At 50.7% G+C, this 15,134-nt stretch overlaps 1 protein-coding gene and 1 non-coding gene across 2 annotated transcripts in view; both read left to right on the top strand.

Annotated features, from left to right (window-relative positions):
* Positions 1–15,134, top strand: part of LOC103188289 (sodium channel protein type 4 subunit alpha B-like) — a 77,831-nt gene that overhangs the window by 46,208 nt on the left and 16,489 nt on the right. The window contains exons 17-19 of the mRNA XM_042332523.1: positions 7,972–8,098; positions 11,632–11,786; positions 12,698–12,871. Coding sequence (XP_042188457.1) covers positions 7,972–8,098; positions 11,632–11,786; positions 12,698–12,871 — 456 coding nt within the window. The remainder of the gene's footprint in view (positions 1–7,971; positions 8,099–11,631; positions 11,787–12,697; positions 12,872–15,134) is intronic.
* Positions 2,831–2,903, top strand: trnaa-ugc. Its single transcript has one exon. It is a non-coding gene; the product is annotated as a tRNA-Ala (tRNA).

Below are 15,134 nucleotides of genomic sequence, written 5' to 3'. Positions count from 1 at the left end.
GAAGAGGAGGGTCTTCAGACGGGCCTTGAAATAGGCAAGTGAGGGTGGGTGGGTGGGTGGGGGAAGGGGTGGGGGGGGGGTTAGGGTTAGGGAGAGGGGGGAGGTGAAGGGACTGTGGAATGGAGTTCCAAAGGATGGGTGGAGGGGAGTGGGGAGTGGGGAGTGGGAGGGGGGGGGGGACGGAGAGGTTGAAATGCACGGGGGTGGTGGGGGGGGGGGGAATATGGAGCAGGCCGGAGCCGAGAGCGGGGAGGGGAGAGACCGTGAAAGGCTTTAAAGGTGAGGACAAGTATGAGGCTGAGCTGAGGCATTTGTGCCCACGTGAGCGGATGCTGACTGCCATGTGTCAGTTCCCTGAGGAGCCGAATAGCTTCCTGGAATGTGTTGGGTCACACTGTCTCTCTTTGCACCGTTGTCCTTCAATTTACAGCTGCTCCGGGCAGTTTTCTCGAAACGTCAAGCCTCGGTCACGCCAGAGGTATCGAGCCCTGGCTCCGGTTTCTTGTTCGTAATCACAACGGTAATAGTTTTAAAAATAATAATAATGGTAATTCTTCTTGCGTTTGACATCGAGGGATTACGGAGCAAATCGAATCGAGGTACAGATCGGCCAGTCTGCCTGGTTCCCGGTCGATGTTAATAATCATATTATAATACTTGCATTTGATAGAGCGCCTTATTGCGTTGCTTCGCCCACAAAATACACAGTCACTTCCCATCACAGCGTATCCTGTGAAGCGCTTTGAGACGTCTCGAAGCCGTGACCAGGCCCTGCATCAAACGCAGGGATTATTATTATGTTGTAATTATTTTATGAGACGTCTCGAAAGTGCTCCACCTCGAAGAAAATGTACCGTGTGTTTATTAACGTGTCATTAATAATATCCGTTGGCTGTTAGTAATAATAATCCTTCCGTCTGGTTCAGCGCCCTCCTTCCCGTCAGGAGGACGTCCCGGAGGGCTTCACGGGATTTTACCGTAAAGTGCAGTGCGCACCTTGTAAGTGGATAAACGTTTGTTAGGTCAGGGGATCAAGGGATCCCGGGGCAAAGGCACGTAACCGGTGTTGAAGTACAGACAGCCACGATCTTATAGAATGGCGGAACATGCTCGAGGGGGCTGAATGGCCTCCTCCTGTTCCTATGTACCCCCTATGTACAACAAGTTGTTGTTGTAAGCAAATGGAACACAGCCCAACAGGTACGGGGCGGGGGAGAGACCATGCGGCTTGTTCCACCACTTTATTGGGTCCTGGCAGCCAATTTGCTCGCCTGCATCTGGGGGCCAAGAGCAGTCGTGAGAAGGCCCTTTTGTTTATGTTTGTGTATTCCTGTCCGCACGGGGGGAGCAGGTGGCATGGCTGGAAATGGAACATTCGTGTATCGCAAGTTATAATAATAGCAATCAACGATCAGGGACCCTTTCGCACTTGATGCAGCGTTGCAATGGGAAGCGCAGTGACCGCGCATTTCGCGGGCGAACGCGGCAGGCAATTCGCACGCAGCGACGTCCCGCAAACGGCCCACAAAGTGAGCGACCGATTTGGTTTGGAGAAACTCCCTTCCCCTTTTCAAAATAGCGCCGCGAGATCCAAAATATCCACCCAAGAACAGGCACAGACCAGCGAGCCGGGTTCCAGTGTGTATTTGTGCACGATGTATGTGGTATAAGGTGCGTGTGTGTGTGTGTGTATGTGTGACTGTTGAGATGTCTCAACGACGTGATAAGGCCCTATATCAAATGCAAGGATTATTATTATTATTATTATTATCATGCATATGTGTGTATGTGGTGAGGGAAGTGCGCATCTGTAACCCGGGGCTTCAGTTATTCTTAGAATCGTAGCAACTTCAGTTCATAAGGAGGACGTTTGGCACCTCGAGCCTAGATTGGTGCTTGATGCCCCACTGGAGCTCTCGGCACTCATCCGCACAGCCCCTGCTCTTTCCCTCCCTCACACTTTCCCGCTGAGAGTTCACTTAATTCCCTTTGAAATGAGCTAATTGACCCAAAATTCAGTCGCCACTTGCGCTAATGCATTTCACATCACAATCGCCCTTTGTGATGTCTCGAAAAAAAAAAATCTGTCGCCTTCCCCTTTCGAGGCTCTAAATTTGGCAATTTAGCACGCAGTCAGCATAATCTGTCACGCTTTCTCCTTAAAACCTGGCATCATTTTGAAGAGGTCTCTTATTAGATTCCCTCTTAACATTCTCCACTCAAATGAGTGCAGCCACAGCTTTCTGATCACGTCAATTTAAGGTTTCCAATGAGTTTATAAATAGGAAGGGAGTAAGTAGGAGGTCGATTGTTAGTCGATTGGCGAATGGCTTTAACGGGAGTAATAATTCCTATCCAATATGAATAAAAGCAATCTATTCTGCGCTGTACAATTCTGTGAATTTGGCCACTCAATCCTCGACTGTCTGCGGGGACGCAAAATGCACCGTCGCTACACTTCACGGTGTAGTCTGCGAAGCGCTTTGGTAAGTCTCGAAGACCTGATAAGGCGCTGTATCAAATGCGAGGATTATTATTATTGTTATTTATTATAATGAAGGGTGACGCACTGTGTTCCTGTTGGGCCTGAACGCGCACAATTAAGATATCACTGGAAAGGTGTTTTGCCCCTATTGCTTGTGATGATTTGGTACTGATATAACATCCCCGTTCGGGAATTCTGCTCGTATGCCAGTATTTTGTCCGTGAGGTCCCAAGCCATAAACAAGATTCCATAAGGATTACTGTCTGAGTGTTGAATTTGAAATGGCATTTTGCCAGAGCCCATCCAACGAGCAAAGAGTCCCAGTTCCCCCCTTCCCTTCTAAAAGTTTTTGTAGCTCAGTGGTTTGAGCGCTCGCCTTGCAAGCGAGAGGACCCGGGTTCGATTCCCGGCCAGGGCAAAATCTTAGGCAAGTTTCCTTACTCGACACGCCATGCCTCTGTTTTAGTGGCAGTCAGGAGGAACCCGGATGTCAGTCGATTGATGGATGGCTTTTCCGGGGATAATAATCCCTTCAAAAAAATAAGAAATAATTTAGTCACTCAATCCTCGACTGTTTGTGGGACACCTCTGTGCGCAAGTGGCTGCTGAGTTTTGCCCATAAAATACACAATTCACCTTACGGTATGTTCTGTGAAAACATTTTTTTTCGGGGGCGGGTGGGGAGGGGGGAATTCTTAGCCCCAGAAAGTGATCCGCCAATCGACTAACGACTGAGTTCCTACTTACTGCTGGCGTCTGTGTGTGGAGTAAAGGAGTAAGGAAACTTCTCTGACCAGCCGGGAATCAAACCCTGGTCCTCTTGCTTGCGAGGCGAGCGCTGTAACTATATGCTGCTGCGCTCCACAGCCCCATACTGGATGGGAGATGGGGCGGCAGGGGAGGGGAGTGGGGTATTGAGACCCCTGTGTTAGACATTTGAAGGGTGGGGAACAAGGCTGTTTCTCTCTGTGCCACCCGGTATTGAGAAGGTCTCTGCCGTCGGCTGGGCTGAGAGCTGCCTTGTTCTCAGGAGCTGACTGACATCCCACCTCCACCCCCTCACGGCACAAACGACCTGATGTACAGCGGGCACAATGCTTGGCATTCCCAGGGTCACCGAGCCGGGCATTCCTGTGTGGGACACCGGGCCCTGGCTGGTGAGCGAGTGAGCGCTCAGTGGATGATCAGCAGAGGAGAGATGAGAAAACAATGCTCTCAGTCGGGTATTAATAGCAGCCCGGCTCGGCATTTCAGCACATGTCACGCTGCTGAGGTCTGATGGACGCAAGGATCCGTAAAAGGAAATCCTGGCTCTCTCTCTGATAAGCCTGAGAGGGGCCGACCGGGCGGTGGGGTGGCGGGTATCATGGCAGGAAGTGCGGGGGGGAGGGGGCTTCGTTTGAGGTGAGGGGAGATGGGAGAGGGAGGGAGCGGAGAGATGAAGTAGAGCAGAAGAGGGAGAATGTGGCAGGACGAGGAGCGGAAAGTGAAGGGAGGGATGGTGGGGCGGGGGGGGAAGTGGGGAGGGGGGGAATCGGAGAGGAAGTGGTGTGAGAGGGAGGAAATGGATGGGGAAGAAGTTGAAGGGGAGGGAGAGGATGCGGAGAGGGAAAGGGAGGGAATTGAGTAGGGACGGAGGGGAAGTGGAGAGCAGAGGAGTTGGACGGAGGAGAGGCCGTGGGGGAAGAGAGGAGGAGGGGTGGAGGAGGAAGGGGGGAAACGGAGGAGTTGGGGGGTGGGTGTTGAGATGGAAAGTGTGAATCGATCGCCACGAACAAGATGTTCTTTGTGACACTCTTCATTAGGAGGAGGCAGTTTCTCCCGGTGCTTAAGCCAATAAACCTCATGGTTAAAGAGTATCTGAACCAAACTACCGAGAACGTGCCCACAAGAGAATGGAATGCACACTCGCTCCCTGGAGGGACGCCTCCTGCTCACCTCATCCCAGAGCGTATTAGGCGTGGGGTCGGGGGGAAGAGCCAAGGCTTGGGGGACCTCCAGAGTGTGCGTTGGGGGAACTGCTGGAGTCTAACCACAGCTAAAACCATATAACTTGCCATTGAGAGCCCTGTCTTCCCGCTGCTTGTCCAACTAGGACCACCCTACCCGTTAGGGCTTTAGTTTGCAGGGTTAACAGGAGCTGAGTGGGAAGAGTCCCAAGTGTTTCCCTTCGTAAATAGTCGATTCAGTCTTCATACTCGGCTTATCCATATCCCTTCAAGTCTCTATCTTTCATACACCCATGGAGTCTTGAAACCCTCCAGGAGAAACCCACAGTGGAGTCCTGTAGCTCAGTGGTTGGACCACTTGCCTCGCAAATTACTCCACAAGCTTCTGTTAACCCAGGAACCCGGTTGTTAGTCGATTGATGGATCACTTTTCCGGGGGTTAATAATTCTTTCCAAAAAAAAAATTGGGCGCTGCAATCCACAGCTGTTTGTGGGGACGCTGCTGTGCGCAATTGGCCGCCGCGTTTTGCCCACAAATATACAGTCAATTCACTTTACAGTATCTCCTGTGAAGCGCTTTGAGACGTCTCGAAGATGTGATGAGGCGCTGTATCAAATGCAAGGATTATTATTATTATTATTATTATCTCGTGTCTAACTTCCATCCCTGTGGAAATAACATTGCAATTTATGTTTATACAGCGCCTTTATTTGTGGTCTGATAACAATATATATATTTAATAATAATCCTTGCATTTGATAGAGCGCCTTATCACATTGTTCCAATGTCTCAAAGCGCTTTGCAGAACATATTGTAAAGTGTGTATTTTGTCGACGAAACGCGGCAGCCAATTGCGCACAGCAATGCCCCGGAAACAGTCGTGGATTGAGGTGACTAAATTATTATGATTATTATTATTTTTGAAGGGATTATTACCCTTCGGAATCCGCCAATCGACGAACAAGTAAGGAAATTTGCCTAAGGTTTCGCCGTGCCGGCCCAGGTCCTCTCCCTACTGAACCACTGGGTTACAGGACTCCAAATTAATATTTAACATGAATATTTCCTGACACCGTGAGTGTGTTTTATTACTCCTTTAGCGGTGGTGTTTCTGAGCCTGAGCCAGTAACTCGAGCAAAACCAGTGAGCTCAGGGGAGATAGCAATAGCCCTGGAAACGCCGTCATTTTAAGGGTGCACTGCACTGAGCTGAACCCATTGCTATGGTAATAAATCACGTTCATGCATTAAGCTCTTACTGTAATTACACTATATTTTTTCTCACTCTCACTCTCTCTCTCTCTCTCTCTCTCTGTCCCCTGGTGATTCGAGGAAAGCGAGAGAGAGAGAGAGAGAGAGAGAGCTGCTCTAAAGAGCTTACGTTGAACCTCTTTCGTCAGTCAAAAAGGTTTCGTTGGCACCTCAGGAGATAGTGGACAAGGTCGTGTGAGCAGCCGTGCCAGGGTGAAGACCATCACCCCGTTAAGGCGATAAGACCAACAGTTAAGGCGTTAAAGGGACCCGGGGCACGATTCGAGAAGGGAGTTTCGCTCTCTCTCTCTCTCTCCCTCGGTGTCCTGGCCAACAATTCCCCCGGACACAAATGACCGTTCGCCCACACAATACGCAGTCGATTCGCTTTACGCTGTATCCCGTGAGGCAGCTTTGAGACGTCTCGAAGACGTGATAAGGCGCTGGATCAAATGCAAGGATTATTATTATAATTATTATTATTATGCACTTTATGGCTGTTCGTGGACCATTGCCGTGTAGACGAGCTGCCGCCTTTGCTTACAAGAATACACAGTCACACTTTGAACAACTCCTCCTGACGTGAAAGGCGCTTTTAATGTAATTTTAATGTAATTAATGCTTTTGATTGTGAGGCGATTGCCTCGTTGACGCCCCTCATGTTGTAATCTCGTCACTGCAGGTACTCTGTGCGGGACTCAGTTATTTACTTGCAGTGCAGGCGGAGCTTGTAACAATGGGCGGGGCTTGTTCTGACGGGTGGGGTTTATAACGATGGGAGGAGCTTTGAAGCCAGGGGAGGAGCTTTGAAGCCAGGGGAGGAGCTTTGAAGAAAGGGGAGGAGCTTTGAAGCCAGGGGAGGAGCTTTGCAGCCAGGGGAGGAGCTTGTGTGTACCTTAAGCAAAACTGCCATACATATGTGATGAGCTTCTTTAGATCATAGATCATCAATGATAGGAGATTCCCCCCCAGAAAAATATGCCCATGGCACTCTCGCACACAAGCCCTTTCTGATGAGCTATAAATCATGTCTCTACGTCAATCGGTTGTTGGGTTATTGGCAGACAGACCGACATTTCGTCTTTATTAGTATAGGTAGATAGATGTCGAGGGGAAAAAAAAACAACCTGGAGCCCAGCGTCAGGCCTGGAATTAACAAAATAAATAAACCCTTGCCTCAGGGTTAAACAAAATGGCAGCACGGGACCTAGAGAGGGGCACTGGTAATTATTGGAGGAGGGAAAGGCCGTTCTATAGTTACTGCCATGAAAAGTAGTTGCCTCTACCCTGTGTGCGTAAGCCCATGCACCCTTTACTCTGGAGCTCGCGGTTATATAAAGGATATTATTGCAGTTCAGTTTATCCGTGCCCCTTGGATCAAGACTCGCTCACTAACCAGGAGAACTCACTTTAGAATGATAAATCCCCACCGAGCATTTGCCAAATCAACCTGCTCCAGTTCAAGCCAGCTGCTGATGTGAAGGGACGGAACATCTGGCAATGTTCTGCGGTTTAACGGTCCTCCAACGAACGTGGCCAACCTCCAATTCTACGCTTGTAGTGCTCGAACGTCAATTAAGCAATACAGCGCTCGCATTTAATTGACGTCCGAGCACTGCAAGCGTAGAATCGTGGAAATGTGCGCCATCGAGTTCTGCACTGGCTCTCGACGCAAACTGTCCATTCAATCTCACTACCTGCTCAAAGTTCCCAACGTGGACCCAAAGTCTTCTGATTCGGAGGGAAGAGCGCTGCCAACCGAGCCAGGGCGACAAGCGGCAGGAAACTGTGGCTCATCCAGGTCTTGATGTCTCACAGGGAAGCAGATTTTTCAGTCCAGTGTCTGAAACTGGCGGAAACCCATCCCCACGGTTAAAAGTTTCCAAAGCCTAACTGAGAATTTCATGCGTCACATGGAAAATCTAGAGATAGATGGCTGGAATGGAATGGAATGCTCTCTCTCTCTCTCTCTCCCTCTCTCTCTTTCCTCCTCCTGTTTACCGAATTCCGGAAAGTATTAGGCGCAGGTTGGCGAGAGCCAAGGCTTGTGGGGGGTGGGGGGTGGGGGGGGAGCCCAGAGTGTGCGTTGGGGTAACTGCTGGAGTCTAACCAGCTAAACCCACGCACACAGCTCGGCCATCGAGAGCGCTGTCTGGCAGGGAAGTAGAGAGAACGGAATCAAGAGTGGGAAATTAGGTTTGGGTGTTGTTTGTGTGTATGTGGGCATTAATCCGGTTGGTAACAAAAGCGATTAAGTGTGTCCGTGCGCTTGCTATTCCTCTCCAGAAACTGGATGAACTCTCCAGCAGTTCGGAAGGAAGCACGGTGGACCTGGAAAACGCTGGGGATGCGGATGATCAGTATTCTGAGCAAACGGAAGAGGCCGTGGACCCGGAAGATTGCTTCACGGAAGGTAAGCAGAGACCCGGGTCTTTAACGCGTGCGGAGTCCCGTAGCTTAAACCCTCGCAAGCGAGAGTACCCGGGGTTCGATTCCCGGGCGGGCAGGGCAAAACCTTAACCAAGTCTTCCTTACTCCACACACACACACACGCCTCTGTTTACCCAGCAGTATGTAGGGACCCAAGTGTTATAGTCGATTGATGGATCGCTTTTGGGGGTAATAATCCCCTCAAAGAAATAATAATAATTCGGTCACTCAATCCACGACCATTTGTGGGGACGCTGCTGTGCGCAAATTGGCTGCCGCGCTTCGCCCGCAAATTTCCAACGGTCGCAAATGTTGAGCAGTGAAACTCAACAAAAAAAATAACGATCCTCGCAGTTTGATACAGCACCTTTCACATCGGGGAGGACGTCTCAAAGCGCTTCACAGGACCTACTGGGAAGTGTTGTGACTGTGTAGTTTGTAGGCAAACTCGGCGGTCGGTTTGCGCACAGCGGTAGACAGCCACGAAGTGGATGATCAACTTTATCTGGGGTGTGATTGCTGGCCAGGGATCTCTAATGGCCACCTCAACGGGCAGATGGCACCCTGGTTTAACGTCTCGCAAGAGGGACGGCACCTCCGCCAATGCAGCTCGTTTCCCCCCAGCGCTGCATCGGAGTGTCAGCCTCGACTACATGCGTTCACGGGGCTCGAATCCACAACTTCTGACACAAAGGCAATTGCTACCAACTGAGCCTTTAGCTGACGAACGATAGCCCACCTTAGCACCGTGTTTTCTCATCGCACCTTGTAATGACGCCTATACCAACTAGTGACTATCTTCTGGTGGGAGGGGGGAGGTGAGAATCGTATCCTTAGAGCTATCCTTGGATCCTTGAATCCCCCCCCCCCCCCATGGTGGTCTCGGTTGTCCGGTTCCTGATCCACAGTATTCCGGGCCCCAACTGTCTGGCTCATCGGCAGGACCTGGAAAGGCAGACCAGTCACTGTGGGCGGGGAATCCTCCCACTCAGCTCCTGTTACCCCTGCAAACCAAAGCCAAATCGGGTAGGTTGGTCCTAGGTGGACGAGAAGCAGCAGAGCTTGGCCAGACAGTAATAACCGCTGAGTTTCTGTCCGCTGGTTCTCCTGGATCGCTCCAGTGGAGATAGATTTGGTTGTTCTGCTTTCGGCCACCTCTCCTACCCTTCCACGCCTCTTGAATCCAACACCCAGCTCGGGTGCAAACCCTTAACTGTCTAGCGCCTTGGGACATCCTCGTTCGAAGTGAAAGGCGCAAAATAAATGTAATTTTGTTGCTGTTGAGGAAGCCAATTCGAGTGCAGTACAAACTGCCGTGAGATGAACGGCAAGGTAGTCAGTCACCATGTTTAGGAGGAGGAGGAGGAGGAGGAGGAGGAGGGAAATCAGAACGAACAGTGAACCCTGGAAATCCAAAGGACATCTAAACGAAGGGTATCTCATTTCACCTGGTTTCACCGTTAAACAATACGTGAGCCACTCTGCAAGTGAAATGATGGGATCGTCGGGGCTTAATGGACTTGTAAAGCATCTGATATCAATTATTAATGCCTCAAACTAACCTCCCAGTCATATCAATCTCTTGGCAGAGAGAAGGCAGTGTGTGTGTGTGTGGATCGGTTTTGAGCATGTAAAGTCAGTGGAAGTCAATATGCAGGGAAGGCTTAAATGTTACAGCAGATTATGTCTTAAGTTGCTTTGGTTCAGTAATTGTGCCTTAGGGGGGGTGGGGAGTGGGGGATGAGGGAGAGAGGAGGGGAAGGAGCACATTCATTGGGTTGGGTTTCAACACAAGTAATGGAGTAATGGCTCCAAGTTAGGTCGGGGTATTAAGGGATACGGGGCAAGGGCAGGTAACTGGACTTGAGGTACAGATCAGCCATGATCTTATACAATGGCGGAACAGGCTCGAGGGGCTGAATGGCCTCCTCCCGTTTCTATGCGCCCATGTCTCTACCTACACGTGGAAATTCCCGTGTCTGGAATGGAATGTGAACTCTCAACCCGCTCGTCTAATTCCAGAGGGTATTAGGCTCAGGTTCTGTAAGAGCAAAGGCTTGGGGGAAACCCAAGAATGCGGATTGGGGGGGGGGGGGCACGTGGGGGGCACGGTTAGCAGCTGGAGTTTTTGCAGCCCCCAAAAAATACACAGATTGTCATCGAGAACACTGTCTGGTAAGCTTCCTCCTGTCTGTCCAGCGATGACCATCCTACTCATTTGGGCTGTTGTTGTGCTGGGTTAACAGAGGCTGAGTGGGATGATTCCTTGGCTCCGATATGCTGGAAGGAGGATATAATCATATCACTTGCAGTAATTGTTTGATTGCTCTGCATGTAGGACATTAAGTCTCTGAGCAGGAAACGTGAGGAGATCAGTTACATAACCTCAGTAATCACACTGAAAGGCCTCAGCATTATTATTGCTAATGCTGGATTAGACATAAGTGAGACCGGAGTTATTTGTTAAATTGAAATCTCCCTCCCGCGCGCCCCCCCCCCCCCCACCCACCCCACCTCCGAACGCAATCTGTTTCATCTGAACTGAACTCTTCCCACACCCCACACCCCCAGGCTGTTCCTTTCCTTGAATTCAGCTCCTCGAGCCTGTTCCAATATTCTCTTAGATCATGGCTGATCTGTACCTCAACTCCAATTGACCACCTTTTCCTCATATCCCTTGATTCCCTGACGTAGCAAACAGATGTATCTATCCGCCTCAGTCTTGAAAATGTTAATGGATTCAGCATCCACGGCCTTTTGAGGAAGACAATTCTAGGAATAAGAGTTCAGTCACCATCAATTCCCTTTACACTATATTCTGTGAAGCTCTTCGAGACGTCTCAACGATGTAATAACATGCTATGACGAATGCAAGTATTATTATTATTATTCGACCAACAGAACAGGCTCAGGGGGCTGAATAAAGAGAGACTGGGTCATTTGCCTGGGACTGTGCGCAGTGATATTGCAGAGTAATGTGCCAGGCACTCTGCAGATTGTTTTCATACCAGCTGATAACCAGCCCGGTCACGGGGCCCATCTCCAAAGCAGCGGATAACAGGCCTAGCACATTCCTGCTCAGCTCGTGGAGGGCATGGCCCCTTGGCGATGCCTTGCCCACAATTGTACCGCAGTTCAACACTTTGAGTGGCAAAATGTTAATCCTACCATCCCTAATGGCTAAGGGTGGTCCTGGCTGGACAAGCAGCGGAAAGCTTGCCAGACAGTGAGAGAAGTCTCTGCTCGGAGTCCTGTAGCTCAGTGGTTAGAGCGCTGCTCGCCTCGCGAGCGAGAGGACCCGGATTCGATTCCCGGGCGCAACCTTGGGCAAGTTTCCTTACTCCACACACACGCTTCCTGTGTCACTGTGCCAACTGTATCACCACAAGCCGCTGTTTGGTGTGAGCGTATGTTCCTGGGCTGTGCCTCGTGAACACCAGCAGGAAAAGGGTCTGTGGATCATCTAACAACCCCCTCCCAACCAACAATTCCTTGTTTTGTTTTCTTTTTTGCCAGTGTGCGTGCGCCATTGCTCCTGCTGCCAGATAGACACCTTGTCGGGGATAGGCAGGCTGTGGTGGAACCTGAGGAAGACCTGCTTCAGGATCGTGGAGCACAACTGGTTTGAAACCTTCATCATCTTCATGATTCTCCTCAGCAGCGGGGCTTTGGTAAGCTGGACAGCGGTTGGGTTTCCTGTAGCCTGTGGTCTTTGTGGTGGACTGTGTGTTTTTTGTAGGCCAACGTGGCAAACAGACTTCACACCAAAGAATAGAGATTCACAGTTACTACGCGTCACCGTACAAATCCCGTGAAGGGCTCTGAGATGTCCCAACGACGAGATGATAAGGTGCTTGTGTCACGCGAGAGTTATCATACAATTGGGGGGTGAGATAGTGTCACCAATGGTCAGTCCGTGTATTGCAACAGCTTTAGTGCGAAGGAATAATAATAATAATAATAATCCTTGCATTCGATACATCGCCTTATCACATCTTCGAGACGCCTCAGAGCGCTCCACGGGAGATACCGCAAAGTGGGGGCGACTGTGCGTCTTGCGGGCGAAACGCGCTGAACGCAGACTGAACCCCGACCGACCGACAGCGATAGCAATCGTCGCATTGGTCGCCGTTCCTTTCGGGACCGAAGGACGCCACGCGGCAAGATGTCGCGCAGGATTTTACCGTCAAATGTGGGATCGCGTGCGGATTTTTTTTTTTGCCTGGTTTTGTAGGCGAAGAGTGGCAGCCAGAGATCTTCACAGCGCGGAGGAAGGCCATTCGGCCCGTCGTGTCTGTGCGGGCTCTTTGCCGAGTGTCGCCCCGCAAAATATTCGGTCAAGTCACTTTTTTGCAGCATATTCTGTGAGACGTGATAAGGCGTTATATACATCAAATGCAAGGATTATTATTATTATAATTATTATTATTATTATTCGGAGTCCAAGTGTCCGAGACCGCGCACGATATTTTCCCCCAAACTCGTACACGCGGAAAATTGCACCGTGAAGGGCAAACGCTTCTTGTGCGCTCGCGTGCGAGCACCATTCTACAGCCCTGATCGGCGTTTTCGTCGCCCGCAGGCGTTTGAAGACATTTATATCGACAGCAAGAAGGTGGTGAAGATTCTGCTGGAGTACACGGACAAAGTCTTCACCTACGTCTTCGTGCTGGAGATGCTCCTCAAGTGGGTGGCTTACGGCTTCAAGAAGTACTTTACCAACGCTTGGTGCTGGCTGGACTTCCTCATCGTGGATGTAAGTATGAACACAGACGTCTCTTTCTCTCCTCCTCACTGTGTATCCATGACACGTCCATTTTATATATAATATATATATAGGTATCCCAACCCTCAGCTTAGGTGCACATCCCTGACTGTCCAGCGCCTTGGGACGTCCTCCCGACGTGAAAGGCGCTGTGTAAATGTCTCCTGTTGTTGTCATCACTGCGCCTTAGTCAGTCAGTCAGTAACTCTCTCAACCCCCCACTCCACCAGGCGAGAAGGTGGTGAGTTCGATCCCCGCCCCCCCACCAACCCTTTCCCCCGCCATGTCACAGCCCACCCTGATGCTCCAGTGGTATTGTAGGAGGCGTCGTCCTTCGGCTGTGCCACTAAAGCGCAAGGTCCGGTCTGCCCGGTTCCGCTGCGCGTTGACAACCCCCTCGGTGCTATTTTGGAAAGGGGAGGCGGTTTCTCCCGGTGTCCTGGTCGACGATAACTCCAAAAACACAATGGCTGCTTGTGGGGGCCCCGTTGGCGAGCTGCAAAATGGCTGCTGGGTTTCACGTGCAAAATGAGAGTTCCTCCGCACGGCGCTGCTCTCCCGAGAGAGTTTGATGTTCTCGGCCCTAAAAACGCAGCCTTCCGCATTCACGCGCTCCGAGGCCCTCCCCTGCGGGAAGGGCACCGTATAAACACGAGTCGTTGTTGAAGTTCTCCTACGACTTCTCCGGTCTGTCGGGTCGAAAACCCGTTATTGCGCACGTGAAAAAAAACACACACACACGAGTGTGGCTGTGAATACCGTTTGTTTTTCTTGTTGTTAACTTTGTTTGGCGTCCGTATGTCTCAATTGGATGTTTCCACGTGTGGCAGACCCTGCGCCTGGGGGAAAGGTTTCCTGGTTGCGCGCTCCGTCTCCCGCCTCCGACCGATCGCATCGCCTTTCGCCCATGAATCGATCCCTCATTCACGCCCTGGTCACCTCCTTCCTTGATTTCTCAAACGCTTTCGTCCCCGGTCTCCCAGTTCCTTCGTCCACAAAGCCCATCCTGTACAGAATTCTGTCGCCCGTGTCCTCACCGCTCACCAAACTCTCTACGCCCCCAGCACCCCAGTCCTCACCACGTACACTTCTCTGCCCCGCGTGAAAGGACCCGTATAAATGCAAGTTGTTGTTGTTCCTCCGGTTGATGTGCCCCAAGGTGGCTGCCTGGAGGCAGTACAGAGTAGAGTAATGAGGTTTATCTCTAGTGTTAGAGGAAGGAGTCCTTGGCCAAACTAGAAGTCTCCAGTCTTTCAAGGAGATGTGGAAATCCACAATGCTTGTCCACCTTAAGTCTATGTAACATCCATTTTCTGATCCAATCAATTTATTGAGGTATATATTTAGCTAAAGCCCTTTCAGGTGTTGAATTTATGGTAAAGTTGCCCACGTAAATGCCCACGTAAATGCCAACGTAAGTTGGCATTCTGCTGTTATCATTCGGGGTTGGATGGGAAAGAACCTTGCGTGTTAGAACGAGACCACGAGACCAAGGCGGAATGAGGCACGGACGCCAGCTTTGCTTGCGCCACAGTCTACGTCAAACCTACCTCTTATCATGCTCCCCGCCCACCCACTCCATCTCCCTGCGGGTGAGCTCTCCAACACGTCCTCCGATCTGCAACAGATGCTATAGAGTAAGCCGCAGAATGTGTTTAACTCCTGCAGTGTCCAGCCGCAGATCCTCAATGCAGAAGGACTCCCCGTCGGCACGTCCGACGATCCTGAATAAGTATCAACGGCGTGACGAGGGTGCCATTGTTATTGTGGTTATCCTTGCATTTGATACGCCGCCTTATCACGTCATCGAGACGTCTCAAAGCGCTTCACGGGATTTTACTGCGGAGCGTAGTAATGTCACAAAGTGATCCATTTTAGTTGAGTTGGCCAAGACCCCAGGATTATTTACTCTTATTGTACTGTTAAATTAGAATGCCACCACCACCACCTCCCTCCCCCGCTCCCCCCACCACCCCACACACCCACCCCACCACCCCGCTCGCCCCTCCCCAACACAGCATTAAGAGATGAGGAGGAGGTGGGGGGAGTTTGAAAGAGATCTTTTCACACAGATGGTTGCCAAAGGATGGAACGCTTTCTACAAGAGGTTGAGATCGTGAGAGCATATAAAACGGAACCGAATAACAACGACAACTTGTATTTGTATAGCGCCCCTTCGCCCTGTGCAGCGCCCCGGGGCGATTTGAATGTTGTTTTGCCCAGCCGGGTGTGGCTGACACGTGCGGAAACCCAT

This window comes from Callorhinchus milii, unplaced genomic scaffold (genome assembly GCF_018977255.1).
Source record: "Callorhinchus milii isolate IMCB2004 unplaced genomic scaffold, IMCB_Cmil_1.0 Scaffold2, whole genome shotgun sequence".
Lineage (NCBI taxonomy): Eukaryota > Metazoa > Chordata > Chondrichthyes > Chimaeriformes > Callorhinchidae > Callorhinchus > Callorhinchus milii.
This window is presented reverse-complemented; position numbering and strand designations above follow the sequence as displayed.